Source organism: Mobula birostris, chromosome 3, assembly GCF_030028105.1.
Source record: "Mobula birostris isolate sMobBir1 chromosome 3, sMobBir1.hap1, whole genome shotgun sequence".
Classification (NCBI taxonomy): domain Eukaryota; kingdom Metazoa; phylum Chordata; class Chondrichthyes; order Myliobatiformes; family Myliobatidae; genus Mobula; species Mobula birostris.
The window spans coordinates 226,677,211-226,694,433 of record NC_092372.1 but is presented as its reverse complement, the minus strand read 5'-3'; the positions used below and the strand labels follow the sequence as shown (position 1 = coordinate 226,694,433).

The 17,223-nt window shown below is 44.0% G+C and overlaps 1 protein-coding gene across 1 annotated transcript in view; it reads left to right on the top strand.

The window, feature by feature from the left end:
- Nucleotides 1–12,215: 12,215 nt before the first annotated feature.
- Nucleotides 12,216–17,223, top strand: part of slc39a4 (solute carrier family 39 member 4) — a 62,733-nt gene continuing 57,725 nt past the window's right edge. The window contains exon 1 of the mRNA XM_072252089.1: nucleotides 12,216–12,506. Within this exon, the coding sequence (XP_072108190.1) occupies nucleotides 12,288–12,506 (219 nt within the window). The 5' untranslated portion in view covers nucleotides 12,216–12,287. The remainder of the gene's footprint in view (nucleotides 12,507–17,223) is intronic.

The following is a 17,223-nucleotide window of genomic DNA, read 5'->3' as shown; positions in this document are numbered from 1 at the left end:
AATAAATAAATAAATAACGGATGGGGTACGAAGGGGAGGTGGGGCATTAACGAAAGTTAGGGAAGTCAATGTTCATGCCATCAGGTTGGAGGCTACCCAGACGGAATATAAGGTGTTGTTCCTCCAACCTGAGTGTGGCTTCATCTTGACAGTAGAGGAGGCCGTGGATAGACATGTCAGAATGGGAATGGGATGTGGAATTAAAATGTGTGGCCACTGGGAGATCCTGCTTTCTCTGGTGGACGGAGTGTAGGTGTTCAGTGAAACGGTCTCCCAGCCTGCGTCAGGTCTCGCCAATATATATAAGGCCACATCGGGAGCACCGAACGCAGTATATCACCCCAGCCGACTCACAGGTGAAGTGTCGCCTCACAGGTGAAGTGTCGTCTCACCTGGAAGGACTATCTGGGGCCCTGAATGGTGGTGAGAGAGGAAGTATAAAGGCATGTGTAGCACTTGTTCCGCTTACAAGGATAAGTGCCAGGAGGGAGATTGGTGGGAAGGGATGGGGGTATCAAATGGACAAGGAAGTTGCATAGGGAGCGATCCCTGCGGAAAGCAGAGAGAGGTGGGAAGGAAAGATGTGCTCAGTGGTGGGATCGCGCTGGAGGTGGCGGAAGTTATGGAGAATTATATGTTGGACCCGGAGGTTGGTGGGGTGGTAGGTGAGGACAAGGGGAACCCTATTCCGAGTGGGGTGGCGGGAGGATGGGGTAACAGCAGAGTTGATGGTGGAGGATGGGTAGGACCTCTCTTTAAAAAAGGACATCTCCTTCGTCCTGGAATGAAAAGCCTCATCCTGAGAGCAGATGCAGCGGAGACGGAGGAATTGCAAGAAGGGGATGGCATTTTTGAAAGAGACCGGGTGGGAAGAGGAATTGTCCAGGTAGCTGTGAGAGTCCGTAGGCTTATAGTAGACATCAGTAGATAGGCTGTCTCCAGAGACAGAGACAGAAAGATCAAGAAAGGGAGGGAGGTGTCGGAAATGGACCAGGTAAACTTGAGGGCAGGGTGAAAGTTGGAGGCAAAGTTAATAAAGTCAATGGATGGGAGATCCCCTGAGCTGCTACCAACCTTATAGTTCCCACACCCCGCACTTCCCGTTTCTACCTCCTATCCAAGATCCACAAACCTGCCTGTCCAGGTAGAACCATTGTCTCAGCTTGCTCCTGCCCCACCGAACTCATTTTTGCATACCTCAACACTGTTTTATCCCCCGTTGTTCAATTTCTTCCTACCTATGTTCGTGACACTTCTCACGTTCTGAATTTTTTCGATGATTTTAAGTTCCCTGGCCCCTACCGCTTTATTTTCACCATGGATGTCCAGTCCCTATATACCTCCATCCCCCACCAGGAAGGTCTCAAAGCTCTCCGCTTCTTCTTGGATTCCAGACCTAACCAATTCCCCTCTACCACCACTCTGCTCCGTCTAACGGAATTAGTCCTTACTCTTAATAATTTCTCCTTTGCCTCCTCCCACTTCCTCAAAACTAAAGGTGTAGCCATGGGCACCCGTATGGGTCCCAGCTATGCCTGCCTTTTTGTTGGCTTTGTGGAACAATCCATGTTCCAAGCCTATATTGGTATCTGTCCCCCACTTTTCCTTTGCTATATCGATGACTGCATTGGCGCTGCTTCCTGCACGCATGCTGAGCTTGTTGACCTCATTAACTTTGCCTCCAACTTTCACCTTGCCCTCAAGTTTACCTGGTCCATTTCTGACACGACCCTCCCCTTTCTTGATCTTTCTGTCTCTATCTCTGCAGACAGCTTATCTACTGATGTCTGCTATAAGTCTACGGACTCTCATGGCTACCTGGACTATTCCTCTTCCCACTCTGTCTCTTTCAAAAATGCCATCCCCTTCTCGCAATTCCTCCGTCTCTGCCGCATCTGCTCTCGGGATGAGGCTTTTCATTCCAGGACGAGGGAGATGTCCTCCTTTTTTAAAGAAAGGGGCTTCCTTGCCTCCACCATCAACTCTGCTCTCAACCACATCTCTCCCATTTCACGCACATCTGCTGTCACCCCATCCTCCCGCCACCCCACTCAGAATAGGGTTCCCCTTGTCCTCACCTACCACCCCATATAATTCTCCGTAACTTCTGCCACCTCCAACGGGATCCCACCACTAAGCACATCTTCCCTAACCCCCCCCCTTGCTTTCCGCAGGGATCGCTCCCTACGCGACTCCCTTGTCCATTCGATACCCCCATCCCTTCCCACCGATCTCCCTCCCGGCACTTATCCTTGTAAGCGGAACAAGTGCTACACATGCCCTTACACTTCCTCCCTCATCACCATTCAGGGCCCCAGACAGTCCTTCCAGGTGAGGCAACACTTCACCTGTGAGCCGGCTGGGGTGATATACTGCGTCCGGTGCTCCCAATGTGGCCTTCTATATATTGGTGAAACCCGACGCAGGCTGGGAGACCGTTTTGCTGAACACCTACGCTCTGTCCGCAAAGAAAGCAGGATCTCCCAGTGGCCACACATTTTAATTCCACGTCCCATTCCCATTCTGATATGTCTATCCACGGCCTCCTCTACTGTCAAGATGAAGCCACACTCAGGTTGGAGGAACAACACCTTATATTCCGTGTGGTTAGTGTGGTAAACCATATATATATGTTGTAACTGGTTACCTGTCTGGACACACCCCTCTGCTGACTGCCCCTGTCTCCTCTCACAGACCCCTGAATAAAGGCCATTGTGCCATTGCTCCTCCTCTTAGTCCAGGAGCAGATACTCAGCATGGTGGAGGTCACATTTTACTGCTAATAAATGTCTTTCAGTATTTACTCTACTTCCAGTCTTTTGGAGTTATTGATGGTGCACCAGGTAGCCTCCAACCTGATGGCATGAACATTGACTTCTCTAACTTCTGTTAATGCCCCACCTCCCCTTCATACCCCATCCGTTATTTAATTTTTTCATTATTAACTTTTTTTTCTCTCTCTCCTTTTTCTCCCTCTGTCCCTCTCACTATATTCCTTGCTCATCCTCTGGTGCTCCCCTCCCCATTTCTTTCTCCCTAGGCTTCCCATCCCATGATCCTCTCCCTTCTCCAGCCTCGTATCCCTTTTGCCAATCAACTTTCCAGCTCTTGGCTCCATCCCTCCCCCTCCTGTCTTCTCCTATCATTTCGGATCTCCCCCTCCCCCTCCCACTTTCAAATCTCTTACTATCTCTTCTTTCAGTTAATCCTGACGAGGGGTCTCGGCCCGAAACGTCAACTGTACCTCTTCCTAGAGATGCTGCCTGGCCTGCTGCGTTCACCAGTATTTTTTGTGTGTGTTGTTTGAAATTCCAGTATCTGCAGATTTCCTCATGATTGAGGTGAGGAGGAAGGTGGATGGGTGGGGGAAAGGGGTTGAAGTAAGAAGCTGGGAGGTGATAGGTAGAAGAGATGAAGAAGGAATCCGATGGGAGAGGAGAATGGACTATGGGAGAAAGGGAAGGAGGGGGAGCACCAGAGGGAGGTGGTGGACAGGTGATGAGAAGAGAGGAGGTGAGATGGGAACCAGAATGGGTAATGGAAAAAAAGAGAACAGGGAGGGGAGAAATTACTGGAAGTTAGAGAAATTGATATTCGTGGCACTGGGTTGAAGCAATCCAGATGGAATATGAGGTGTTGCTCCTCCAACCTGAGCTTGGCCTCATTATGGCAGTACAGGAGGCTATGGACCAACATGTTGAAATGAGAATAGGGAGTCAGTGTGGGAGGCAGAGGGAGATCCTGCCCTTTGTGACAGGCAGAATGAAGATGCTTGATGAAGTTGTCTGCCTTGTGTTGCCTTGATGTACAGTAGAGGAAACAAACTGGGAGCACCAGCTGACCACAATACATGTGAACCGTTGCCTCTCTCGGAAGGGTTGTTCAGGTCTCTAGATAGTGGTGAGGGCAGACGAAGGTGCCAGGGTTGAGGGAGGAGTAAGTGAGGGGGAGGAGCGGACCAGGGAGCCCCTGGCTCTACCCGCTGATGGTGATTTGCTCCAGATTCCAGCATCTGCAGTCTCTTGTGCCTCCATTAAAGATAACAGTGCACAGGATTGGAAACACAGCCAGTCGCATCAACAAAGTTCAAATTTCTTATCAAAGTATGTACTGTACACCCATACACAACCCTGACGTTCATCTTCTTGCAGGCACTTACAAAACAAAGAAACAATAGAGTACACTAAAAACACACACAAGACTGCCACATATCCAATTTGCAGAAAAGAGGATAAATCATGCCAATAGTAAAAAAAAAGTAAACAAAAATATATGGAAGATGAACTGCAGAGTTCTCAAAAGTTAGTCCTCAGCTGCGGAGCCTGTTCAGCACTGACATGAGTGAAGCCTGCCGTCATGGCACGACACAGCGTCCACCCCCAGCCATAACTGCACTCTCGAGAGTCTAGTTCGCTGAAACCCCCAGTAGATCGCAAGGGCCAGGTTATTTAGTAGGTTCAAAAGTACTTCCTTAAAAGGGAAATTACAGGCTGCAGACTGCAATAATTGCAGTTGAGTAGACATATATGTGCTAGAGTACCTGGTTGTTTTATGAGCTACCTAAAAAATGTTGCCATTAGTCATCAGTGCCATCTTATCATTGGCACTCTCCTCCCCACTATCAACAGCATCAAAAAGATGGTATCTATCATTAAGATCCTGCACCACCCAGCACACGCCCTCTTCTCATTGCCATCACCTGAGAGGAGGTACAGGAGCCTAAAGACACACACTCAACTTTTTAGGAACAGCTTCTTTGCCTCTGCCATCAGATTTCTGAATGGAGAACGAATTCGTGAATACTACCTCAGGATTTTTGCTCTCTTTATATTCTACTGATTTATATTATATACATATTTCATTATAATTTATAATTTATTTTCTGTATTGCACTATATTGCTAAACAACAAGTTTCAGATCATATGCCAGTGATAATAAACCAGATTCAGAGAGAATCCTATCAGTGATATTTTGATAGTTTCCGGGAAACTAAGACAAACCTGTCTGTCCAGTGTATCAGCTTGTGGATCATGTTGTCACAAAGACTGACAAGAACAAGGGCATGGATTCTTTGTAGGAGGAAGTAGATAGGCAGAATGGTACCACAGGGGTTATCGTAACACTTTATAGTGTCAGTGATCAAGGTTCAATTCCCACCACTGTCTGTAAGGAATTGGTACGTTCTCCCTGTGACCATGTGTGTTTCCCTGGGCGCTCCAGTTGTCTCCTACAAAGGTGTACAGGTCAGGGTTAGGAAGTTGTGAGGATGCTATGTTGCGCCAGAAGCGCAGTGTAACTTGTTGGCTTGTCCTGCCACATTCCTCAGACTGTGTTGGTCATTGAAGCGAATGATACAGTTCACTCTATGTATCGACATACGTGTGACAAATAAAGCTCTTTGCCATACATACTGTGTATAAGTTTTTACCACGTATGTGGGCAAGAAAGGAAATAGAATTGTGCACAGATCAGAGCTGGACTCAATGTCAAATAAGACCAAGGAATTGATTGTGGACTTCAAGAAGGGGAGGTTAACACACACTAGTCCTCATTGAGGGGTCTGTCATTAGCAGTAATAAAATAAAATAAAATAACTGGATCCTGAACACACGTACCCAACCGCACTTGATTTTACGTGTGCACAAGGTGAACAGCATGGTCCCTGTCACCTGTCACCACACTGTTCTGAATTTTGAACAGAGAAATGCCTTTTTTATACAGAATTGGATAGTAGTTATGGATATTGACCATTTGGTGTGTGTTTGAATTCCTTACTTGCAAGATCAATCGTCATTCACTATACCAGTGTTAAAAGTCACTAGACACCACAAGCTGACAACTGATGACACTTTGAAGTTAGTAAAGTAATTATACAAAGAGAAGCTATGTTCTTCAAAATCCTTCCTTACCTGGACTGCCTGCACTCTACCTACAGTCTATTCTTGCCTGGACACTATGTGAAGTCTTGCCTTATCACAACTTCCACAGGTCAGCGGTGGATAGGATGAGCAGCTTCAAGTTCCTGGCTATCAGAATCTCAGAGGACCTATCCTGGGCCCAACACATTGATGTGGTCATAAAGAAGGCATGTTACTTGCTCTACTTGGTTAAGAGTTTCTGGAGATTTACTATGTAGCCAAAGACTCTTGTAAATTTCTATAGATGTAACATAGAGAACATTCTGACTGGTTGCATCACAGTCTGGCGTGCAGCCTTCCATGCATAGGATTGCAGGGAGCTTCAGAGGGTTGTAGAGACAGCCAGTTCCATCAGGGCACCATTCTTCCCACCACTGAGGACACCTTCAGGAATTGGTACCGCAAAAAAGACGGCACTCATCACTAAGGATCCGGAATGTAACCTTTTCTCATTACAATCATCAGGGAGGAGGCACAGGAGCCCAAAGACCCACACTCAAAGATTTAGCTTCTTCCCCTCCATCAGATTGCCAAATGGCCAATGAACTCATGAACCCTGCCTCATTATTCCTTTACCAGCATTATTTGTTTATTCTGTAATTTGTAGATTTTATAGAGCTGCCAGAGAAGGTGATAGAGGCAGGTATGTTATAAGACACTTGGACAGGTACATGGATAGGAAAGGTTGAGAGAGATATGGGTAAATAATGGCAAATAAGATTAGTTTATATGAGAATTAGGCCCTTTGGCCCATCTAGTCCATGCCAAACCATTTAAACTGCCCACTCCCATCAAACTGTATCCAGACCTCAGCCTTTCATACCCCTACCATCCATACATATCCAAACTTCTCTTAACTGTTGAAATTGAGCTCGCATACACCACTCATTCCACACTCTTATGACCCTTTGAATGAAGAAGTTTCTCCTCATGCTCCCCTTAAACTTCTCACCTTTCACCCTTGGCTCGTGACCTCTGGTTGTAGTCCCATCCAACCTCAGAGGGGAAAGCCTGCTTTCATTTACCCTATCTATACCCCTCATAATTTTGTATACCTCTATCAAATCTCCCCTCAATCTTCCACGTTCCAAGGAATAAAGTCATAACTTATTCTGCTATGTTTTGCAACTTTAAGAAGTTAAACTAATTCAAATGGATACTGTGTAACTTAGTCTTTATTTTAAGCAATGTGGTGGCGGGATGACGTACTGAATTAATGTATTTTTACATATAACCCATGATTAATTATTTAAGTAAACAAGAATGCTTAATCTAACAATATATTTACAAAATCATTCAAATATATCTGGAGCATTAAATACACAATGCTCCTCCCTGCTTAGCTTTAAGACATCCACAACTTAGTAAATTTTTAAATTGTCCCATTCAGGCCTAAAGATTATATTGCTGTGGAGGTTTTCTTACTCTTGTTGTGTAATGTCTTTCCTGACAAGGTTAATCATTCTGTTTAGCAGGTGAGACGTGGCTGTGAAAACAATCTCAAGCTCTGGGGCCTCCTCCATGGTGGTTGTAGGGGTTGACTCCAGTACTGTAGGAAATGGTTCGAAGAGCTTTTGACACCTCTTTTTCTCTCTCTTTGGATCAACTTCAATCTTTTTCTTTTTCTTTCTCACATTCCTTCTTTCTTTCATACCTTTCTCTTTCTCATGTGAGGCACCTTGTCAAAAACCTTCAGAAAATCCAAATAAGCAACATCCACTGCTTCTCCTTTGTCTATCCCGCCTGCTATTTCCTCAAGGAATTACAATGGACTTGTCATGCAAGATTTCCCTTTACGGAAACCATGCTGACAGTGGCTTACTTTATCATGTACCGCCAAGTATCCTGAAAACTCATCCTTAGTAATGGATTCCAGCGCCTTCCCAACCACTGCAGTCAGGCTAACTGACCTATAATTTCCTTTCTTCTTCTTTCCTGTCTTACGTTTTCTTTTCGTTGTCTTCTGTTGGTTTTTAAAAATCTCCCAATTCTCTAACTTCCTACTACTTTTTGCTATATCATATGCGCTCTCTTTTGTTGTTATGCTGTCTTTGATTTCCCTTGTCAGCCATGTTGTGTCATCCTCCCTTTAGAATATTTCTTCCATCTTTGGGATGTATCTTTCCTGTGCCTTCCAAATTGTCCCCAGAAACTCCAGCCTTTGTTGTTCTGCCATCATCACTGCTTGTCTCCCTTTCCAATCAACTTTAAGCAGCTCCTCTCTCATGCCTCTGTAATTCCCTTTACTGATAATACTGATACATCTGATTTTAATTTTTCCGTCTCAAACTGCTAAATAAATTTTTTCATATTATGATCACTGCCTCCTAATGATTCCTTCACCTTAAGCTCTTTAATCAAATCTGGTTCATTACACAATACCCTATCAAGAATTGCCTTTCCCCTAATGGGCTTAACCATAAACTGCTCAGAGAAGCTATCTCGTAGGCATTCTACAAACTCCCTCTCTTGGGATCTAGCATCAGCCTGATTTTCCCAAACTACCTGCATATTGAAATCCCCCATGGCTATCATAACATTGCCCTTATTACATATCCACAACACCACCAACATACATGTCATCTGTAATGAAAAATTGTTCAGACACAACCTGCACCATTACACATCTGTTAGAAGTTTTCAGGTAAGGACAAAGATCATCAGCATAAACCTTCACAAATCTCTTTCTTCCTTTCTTATTGATTGATTGAGATACAGTGTAGAATAGGCCCTTCTGGCCCTTTGAGCCACACCACACTGAAAACTCCAGATTTAACCCTAGCCTAATCACAGGATAATTTACAATGGCCAATGACCAATGAACCTACTAACGGGTACGCCTTGGTACTGTGGGAGGAAATTGGGGCACACAGAGAAATCCCACACATTCCGTAGGGAAGACGTTGGAATTGAACTCTAAACTCTGAAGCTGTAATAGTGCCATTCTAACTCCAATGCCACCACAGCGACCTTTAGAATTAGGTGGATGCAATCGACCTGGTGGGCGTGGGAAATGTAATGTAGAATAGCCCCTTCAGGCCAGCAAGGTCTTTGGTGAGATAGGACATGGGAGTTTATATTGTGTCCATGCAGACGTTGTGGTGCTGTACTGTTCTATGACGGATTATGACTTTAGAAAGTCAACAGCATTGATTGTTTATACTGATGTTATGTCCACAGGTTTCTTTTATGTCACTGCTTGTAGAAGCAAATAAATATTGGTGGAACGGTAAACAGAATATCTTTTACTGGCAACTCAACTAAACCACAGCCTTACAGTAAAACAGTGTGTCAGGAACCATAGTGCATGCTACAACCCCATTCTTTAACACTTGACATATACTTATTTGCCTTTGCTTCCTCTTTAAGAAGTTACCTAACCCGGTAGGTGGGGAGGCTTCAAAGGAGGTTCACAAAAAATAATTCCAGAATTAAATGGCTTTCCATATGAAGAGTGTTTGATGGCTCTCGGCCTGTATTCACTGGAATTTAGAAGAATGAGGGATGACCTAATTGAAATCTACCAATAGTAATATGGAATTACTATTCCATATTGCAGTAAATGGAATAGTGTTGTGTTAGCCGCTAACCATAATAGTGTAGTGAATGGAATAATGTCACATTATCCACTAACCGTGATAGTGTAGTAACTGGAATAGTGTTGGGCTAACCACTAACCATAATAGTGTAGTACCTAGAATAGCATCGAGCTAACCACTAAACACGATAGTGTAGTAACTGGAACAGCGTTGGGCTGACCACTAATCGTGATAGTGTAGTAACTGGAATAGCGTTGGGCTAATGGCCACGCCACTGTGGTGTCCTAGGGACTGGTGTGTGCCTGGAATGCACTGCTGGGGTGGTGGTGAAGGCAAGTACAATTGGGGTGTTTAAGAGGCTCTTCAATGGCCATATGGACACCAGTGAATAAAAGGGTACGGGCCTTGTGTAGGCACAATGAATTCGTTAGTTAGGTGTTTAATTAATAGTCTATTTAGTTGGGCATAATTTTATGGGCCAAAAGGCCTTTCCTGTGCTTTACTGTTCCATGACTTTTGACTACCACTCTACACAGTCCTGCAGAAGGGTCTAGGTCCGAAACATCGACTGTACTCTTTTCCATCGATGCTACCTGAACTGCTGAACTCCTCCAGCATTTTGTGTGTGTTGCCTGCATTTCCAGCATTTGCAGATTTTCTCTTGTTTGTGATTCTAAATATCAATAGCTTTGAGTCAGCCAATGGGTTTAACCCTGTTCCAACACCAGTGTCTCCAGTTGTGGAGAGGATGACTTCCAGTAATTCCAGTTACTTAAAGAGTATGACCACAAGAAATCAAATTTTGGCATTTTACATTATTGTGCAAAAGTCAAAGGCACATGTTAAAAAAATCTGTAAAGCAAAGATGCTTTCAAAAATAATGAAATTAAATGTTTCTAAATATCAAAAACAATTATTGTAAAGAGCAGTAAACAGTAAAGAACTAAATCTATCAATATTTGGTGTGACCACCCTTTGACTTTAAAACTACATCAATTCTCTTAGGGACATGGTTGTGCAGTTTTATACAAAAATTGGCTGAGAGGTTGTTCCAAGCATCTTGGAGAACTTGCCATAGTTCTTCTGCAGATTTTGGCTGTCTCGCTTGCTTCTGTTTCTCTGGGTAATTCCAGACAGCCTCGATGGTTTGATCTTCAGATGCAGGCCATACCATCTGAAGCCATGTAAAAAATCTAGGGTGCCTAAGACTTTTGCACAGTAATGTATATGGTGGCTATATATATATATATATACTTTGATACTAAATTTACATACCTCTATCAGGTAACCCGCCAACTTTCTCATCCCATGGAAGAAAGTACGAGTTTATGAAACCTCTTCTTGCAGCACCGGCTCCCTGAGTCCGGGTAATGGGCGCCATGGTAGTGTAGCAGTTACCATAAGGCTATTACACCTCTGGGTGTCGGAGTTCGGAATTCAATCCCACCGTTCTCTGTAAGGAGTCTCTTTACGTCCTCTCCATGGAATGTGTGGATTTTCCCCGGTGCTCCGGTTTCCTACCGTCCATTGTCCAAAGGGTAGGTTAATTGGTCATTGTAAATTGACCCATGATTGGATTAGGGTTCATTCGGGTTGTTAGGGGTTACTGGGTGGCACTGCTTGAAGGGCCAGTAGGACCTATTCCACTAAGTAAATAAATAAATATCCTGGCAAATGTCTTCAGCACTCTTTCTAGTTTAATGAAATCAGAAAATCTTTTCTGTACTCGTTCTATGTTAACACATCTCTGAAAATGAAAACACGCTTGCACAAAGAATGAAAGGAACCAAAGGATTCAGATTCAGATTTACTTATCAAATCTTTATCTATTTAGAGATAGAGCACTGGTCCTGTGAGCCGTGCCGCCCAGTAACACACCTATTTGACCCCGGCCTAATCACGGGACAATTTACAATGACCAGTTAACCTACTAACCAGAATGTCTTTGGACTGTGGAAGGAAACCGGAGCACCTGGAGGAAACCAGTGTGCACACATGGGAAGAATGGATTCATACAGAGAACGCCGGAATTGAACTCCAAACTCCAACGCCCACAGCAGTTACAGCATCGTGCTAACTGTACTGCCCCACGTACATGGAAACCTACAGGGAAATGTGTCATTTGCACTAACTAAGGATTTCTAGTGCCAGCCTGAAAATGTGCCAACAGAGCACGCCATAGTGCTCGGCAGAAACTGGTGGAAGACGACAAGGAAGAAAGGGAGGAGGAAAATAGTTAAATATTTCATCGTGACATATTATTCCAAATAATACAAAAGAGGTCAACAAAATAAAATAGAATAACTGGACAGAATCCAGAACAAAGATGTTTGACATGAAGTATGGATTTGTACTTAGCCACAAAATTTACTTGACATTTTCTTCTATGTCTCAATAATTTATTAAAGGAACGCATGTGACTTGGAGCACACATCGGTGAAGGTAACTTCATTTAAGTTAGGTACATATATATATTTTTTTCTTCCTTGGACTGTTTGTGAATTAAATTGAAATATATAGTATATGTTCAAGGTGATGTGTTCACTTGGTATGCGCATTGACTGGTTCTGTGTCAATCAAAGTAAAATTTGCAAACCTGGGAGTTTCCTATTAGTCGTGAATGGTTTTGACATCATTAATCTTTCCCTGGCCAATCATGAGCAAGGGGGAGGGAGGGGGGCATTTGGCACTAGGTTAAATATAAAACTCATCAACTTAAACTGTCAGCCATTTGAATCTCTTTGTACACAAGGTTCTGTCAAGAGGCTCTATTGTGAGAAGGAGCTGGAAAGACCTTTTCCTACATTGTTTTTTAAAATTTGCTACATTATGACTTGGCTCTCTGTACTACTCCCTGTGCTTCTGGCTGTCCTGAAGCTAGCAGCCTCACAAGGAAATGACTCTCTCTTTGTCACTGAACAAGAGCTCTTCAGAAGAGTGGTGGATCTCCTAGTGCCTGGAGAAGACATCCTGAGTGAGACAGCAGTCACCTCTTTATTAAGTATCTTAGAGAACCGTGTGCAGTGTGCTGAGGTGCCGTGTGAAAAGGTAAGTGCCAGGCTTTCTGGTCACTGAGTTTCGGGACAAACTCCAGAGAGTCTGCTGGTGCCACCTCAAGGCAGCTTTAAGCACTAACTTGGATTTTCAGTTGGTTTTAAATTTAAGTCAACTAGCAGGATAATCAGACTATCTGTTCTATAAAGATGTGGATTAAGATCTTGTAATTTGATTCCTGATATTTTTTAATATGAATAAATTTGAATATACTCTGGAAATAAGAACAATTTAATTCCACTGACTGCAAAAACTCAAGGAATGAGTTTTAGAAAATACTCCCTTTTCTGAACTGTGCATTTTTGCTCAGTTCATTGTTATATGATGCCGATTGATTGAATGCCGATGGGGAGATGGGGGGATGATTGATGGGTTGTATCACTTGTCGTTAACAATAAGACAGTGAGAGAGAGAACAGCTGGAATGGTAACCAGCAATAAGAGTCCTCCATTACACAGAGCCTGGAGAAGTGGAATAATTCTCCTGGGGAAGAGAATTTTAAATGATTTGGAAAGAGGCATTCATAAGCGGGAAGAAGTTTCACAGAGTAAATAAGGAATGTTGTTTGTAATGGCAACAGAGTCGGTAAACAAGAACACGTTTCAAATAACTGGGCAAACAGCAAGACTAGAGGGTGGGGTGGTGGAGGGGGGGTTCTGCTACAAGGCTAGAACATGTTGTCCAAAAGTGTGAGATCATAGGGCAGCTTTCAGCTTGCTGAGTCTGCATCCATTGTTGGGTCCTGGCGAGGGTTCTCAGCCTGAGACGTTGACTGTTTATTCCCCTCCATAGATGCTGCCTGACCTGTGGAGTTGCCTCAGCATTTTGTGTGCGTTGCTCTGCATCCATTTTATTTCCCCACTTTCCCATCAGTCATCGCCCCCCCCCCAGAATGTACCAGAATGTGTGCACACTAGAGGCAATTTTCAATAACCAATTAAAGTACCGATCTACATGTTTCTAAGTGTGGTAGGAAAGCAGAGCACTCAGCAGAAACCTACACGGTTTCAGGGAGAATGTGCAAGTGCCACAAAGACTCAAAGAAACTGTGGCTGCTGCAGTGAGGGGCTTCTGTGGAGGGAAATGGACAGTCAATGGTTTGGGCCAAGACCCTTCATTTGGGCTAAAAGAGTAGAGACCATAAGAGCATAAGATACAGAAGCAGAATTGGGCCACTTAATCTATCAAGTCTACTCCACCATTTCATCACAGCTGATCCATTTTCCCTCTCAGCCCCAGTCTCCTGCCTTCCCTCCCTATCGCTTCATGCCCTGACTAATCAAGAATCTATCAAATTGCCTTAAATATACCTGGTGACTTGGTCTCTACAGTCACCTGAGGCAATAAATTCCACAGATTCACCATTTTCTGGCTAAAAAAATTCCTCCAGATTTCCATTCTAAAAGGATACCCCTCTATCTGAGGCTGCATCCTCTGGTCTTAGACTTTCCTACCATAGGAAACATCCTTTCTTTGTCCACGCTAACGAGGCCTTTCAACATTCAAAAGGTTTCAATGAGATTCTTCCCCTCCCCCATTCTTCTGAATTCTAGTGAGTACAGGCCCAGAGCCATCAAATACTTCCCAAGTGACAAGCCTTTAAGTCCCAGAATCGATTTCGTGAACCTCCTTTGAACCCTCTCCAATGTCGGCACATCCTTTCTTAGATAAGGGGTCGAAAACTACTCACAACACTCCAAGTGAGGCCTCACCAGTGTCTTATGCTTGGTTTTATATTCTAATCCTCTCAGAATGAATGCTAACATGACATTTGTCTTCCTCACCACAGACTCAACCTGGAAATTAACTTGTAGAGAATCCTGCAAGAGGACTCTCAAGTGCCCTGAGTGGAGGTAGGCAGTACAAAGAGCTGAGGGGGAAGAGCAGAGCAAGAGCTGGCAGGAGATAGGTGGATCCAGGTGAGGTGGGCTGATTGACAGACGGAGCCCATGGATGTGGGAGGAGTGGAAATAGCACAAGAAGCTGGGAGGTGATAGGTGGAGGCAACATAGGTTAAGATTAAGATATTAATTTATGTTTAGATTATATTAATTTTTCACATGTACATCAATAATGTCTTCAAGTTAAACATAGAAACATAGAAAATAGGTGCAGGAGTAGGCCATTCGGCCCTTCGAGCCTGCACCGCCATTTATTATGATCATGGCTGATCATCCAACTCAGAACCCCGCCCCAGCCTTCCCTCCATACCCCCTAACCCCCGTAGCCACAAGGGCCATATCTAACTCCCTCTTAAATATAGCCAATGAACTGGCCTCAACTGTTTCCTGTGGCAGAGAATTCCACAGATTCACCACTCTCTGTGTGAAGAAGTTTTTCCTAATCTCGGTCCTAAAAGGCTTCCCCTCTATCCTCAAACTGTGATCCCTCGTTCTGGACTTCCCCAACATCGGGAACAATCTTCCTGCATCTAGCCTGTCCAATCCCTTTAGGATCTTATACGTTTCAATCAGATCCCCCCCTCAATCTTCTAAATTCCAACGAGTACAAGCCCAGTTCATCCAGTCTTTCTTCATATGAAAGTCCTGCCATCCCAGGAATCAATCTGGTGAACCTTCTCTGTACTCCCTCTATGGCAAGGATGTCTTTCCTCAGATTAGGGGACCAAAACTGCACACAATACTCCAGGTGTGGTCTCACCAAGGCCTTGTACCTCCCTGCTCCTGTACTCAAATCCTCTCGCTATAAATGCCAGCATACCATTCGCCTTTTTCACCGCCTGCTGTACCTGCATGCCCACTTTCAATGACTGGTATATAATGACACCCAGGTTTCGTTGCACCTCCCCTTTTCCTAATCGGCCACCATTCAGATAATAATCTGTTTTCCTATTTTTGCCACCAAAGTGGATAACACATTTATCCACATTAAATTGCATCTGCCATGAATTTGCCCACTCACCCAACCTATCCAAGTCACCCTGCATCCTCTTAGCATCCTCCTCACAGCTAACACTGCCACCCAGCTTCGTGTCATCCGCAAACTTGGAGATGCTGCATTTAATTCCCTCATCCAAGTCATTAGTATATATTGTAAACAACTGGGGTCCTAGCACTGAGCCTTGCGGTACCCCACTAGTCACCGCCTGCCATTCTGAAAAGGTCCCGTTTATTTCCACTCTTTGCTTCCTGTCTGCTAACCAACTCTCCACCCACACCAATACCTTACCCCCAATACCGTGTGCTTTAAGTTTGCACACTAATCTTCTGTGTGGGACCTTGTCAAAAGCCTTCTGAAAATCCAAATATACCACATCCACTGGTTCTCCCCTATCCACTCTACTAGTTACATCCTCAAAAAATTCTATGAGATTCGTCAGACATGATTTTCCTTTCATAAATCCACGCTGATTTTGTCCGATCATTTCACCGCTTTCCAAATGTGCTGTTATCACATCCTTGATAACTGACTCCAGCAGTTTCCCCACCACCGACGTTAGGCTAACCGGTCTATAATTCCCCGGTTTCTCTCTCCCTCCTTTTTTAAAAAGTGGAATTACATTAGCCACCCTCCAATCCTCACGATTAGTGTCACCTGACTGTACATACATATAACCAAATGAAACAATGTTCCTCAGGACCACGGAGCACACGCAAAATATGTATCACACACAGCACATAAATATTACCACTAATAAATGAATAAAACATAATTTGACGTGCAGCACAGGTAAACAGTAAACAGCTCGCTGTCCTGGTGAGAAGACCTCGGTGGTGGCAGGGTATTCATTAGTCCCAGAGCCCGAGGGAAGAAGCTGTTACCCAGCCTGGCAGTCCTCAGTTTGCGTTGAAGATGTGCTGGAGGCAGCCCACAAGTCCTGCCATGCTTCTGGTGCCAACATACATAGCATGCCCACCACTCACAGGAGTGGTGTAAAAACCCTGTACAGGCAGTGGTGGGAATTGAACCGGGTTTTACAGCTGGTGCTGTAAAGCATTATGCTACCCACTTCACTTCTGTTCCGCCCTTTATGTGGGTGACGGGCACATGGGTTGGGGAGGCGAAGAAACTGGGTGATGAGGAGCTGGGCTGCTGTGTGTAGAGGACCTGGGTGAATACGGAGAGAGAAATGATAGAGTTTAAAGTTCAAAATTCAAAGTAAATTTATTATCAAAGTAGATCTATGTCACCATATTCAACCTTGAGATTCATCTTCTTGCAGGCATACTCAATAAATTCAATAACCATAACAGAATCAATGAAAGACCACACCAACAGGATAGACAACCAGTATGCAAAATACAACAAACTATGTAAATACAAAATAAATAAATAAATAAATAAATAAATAAATACATTTTATCTCTCTCTCTCTCTCTCTCTCTCTCTCTCTCTCTCTCTCTATATATATATATATATATATATATATATATATATATATATCAAGAACATGAGATGAAGGGTCCTTGAAAGTGAGTCCATAGGTTACGGGAACATTTCAGTGATTGGCTGGGTTAAGATATTCCCTCTGGTTCAAGAGCCTGATGGTTCAGACTGTTCTGGAAGCTGGTGGTATGAGACCTGAGGCTCCTGTACCTCCTTCCTGATGGCAGCAGTGAGAAGAGAGCATGTCCTGGGTGGTGGGGGTCCCTGATGATGGATGCAGCTTTCCATAGAAACCATAGAAAAACTACAGCACAGAAACAGGCCTTTTGGCCCTTCTTGGCTGTGCCGAACCATTTTCTGCCTA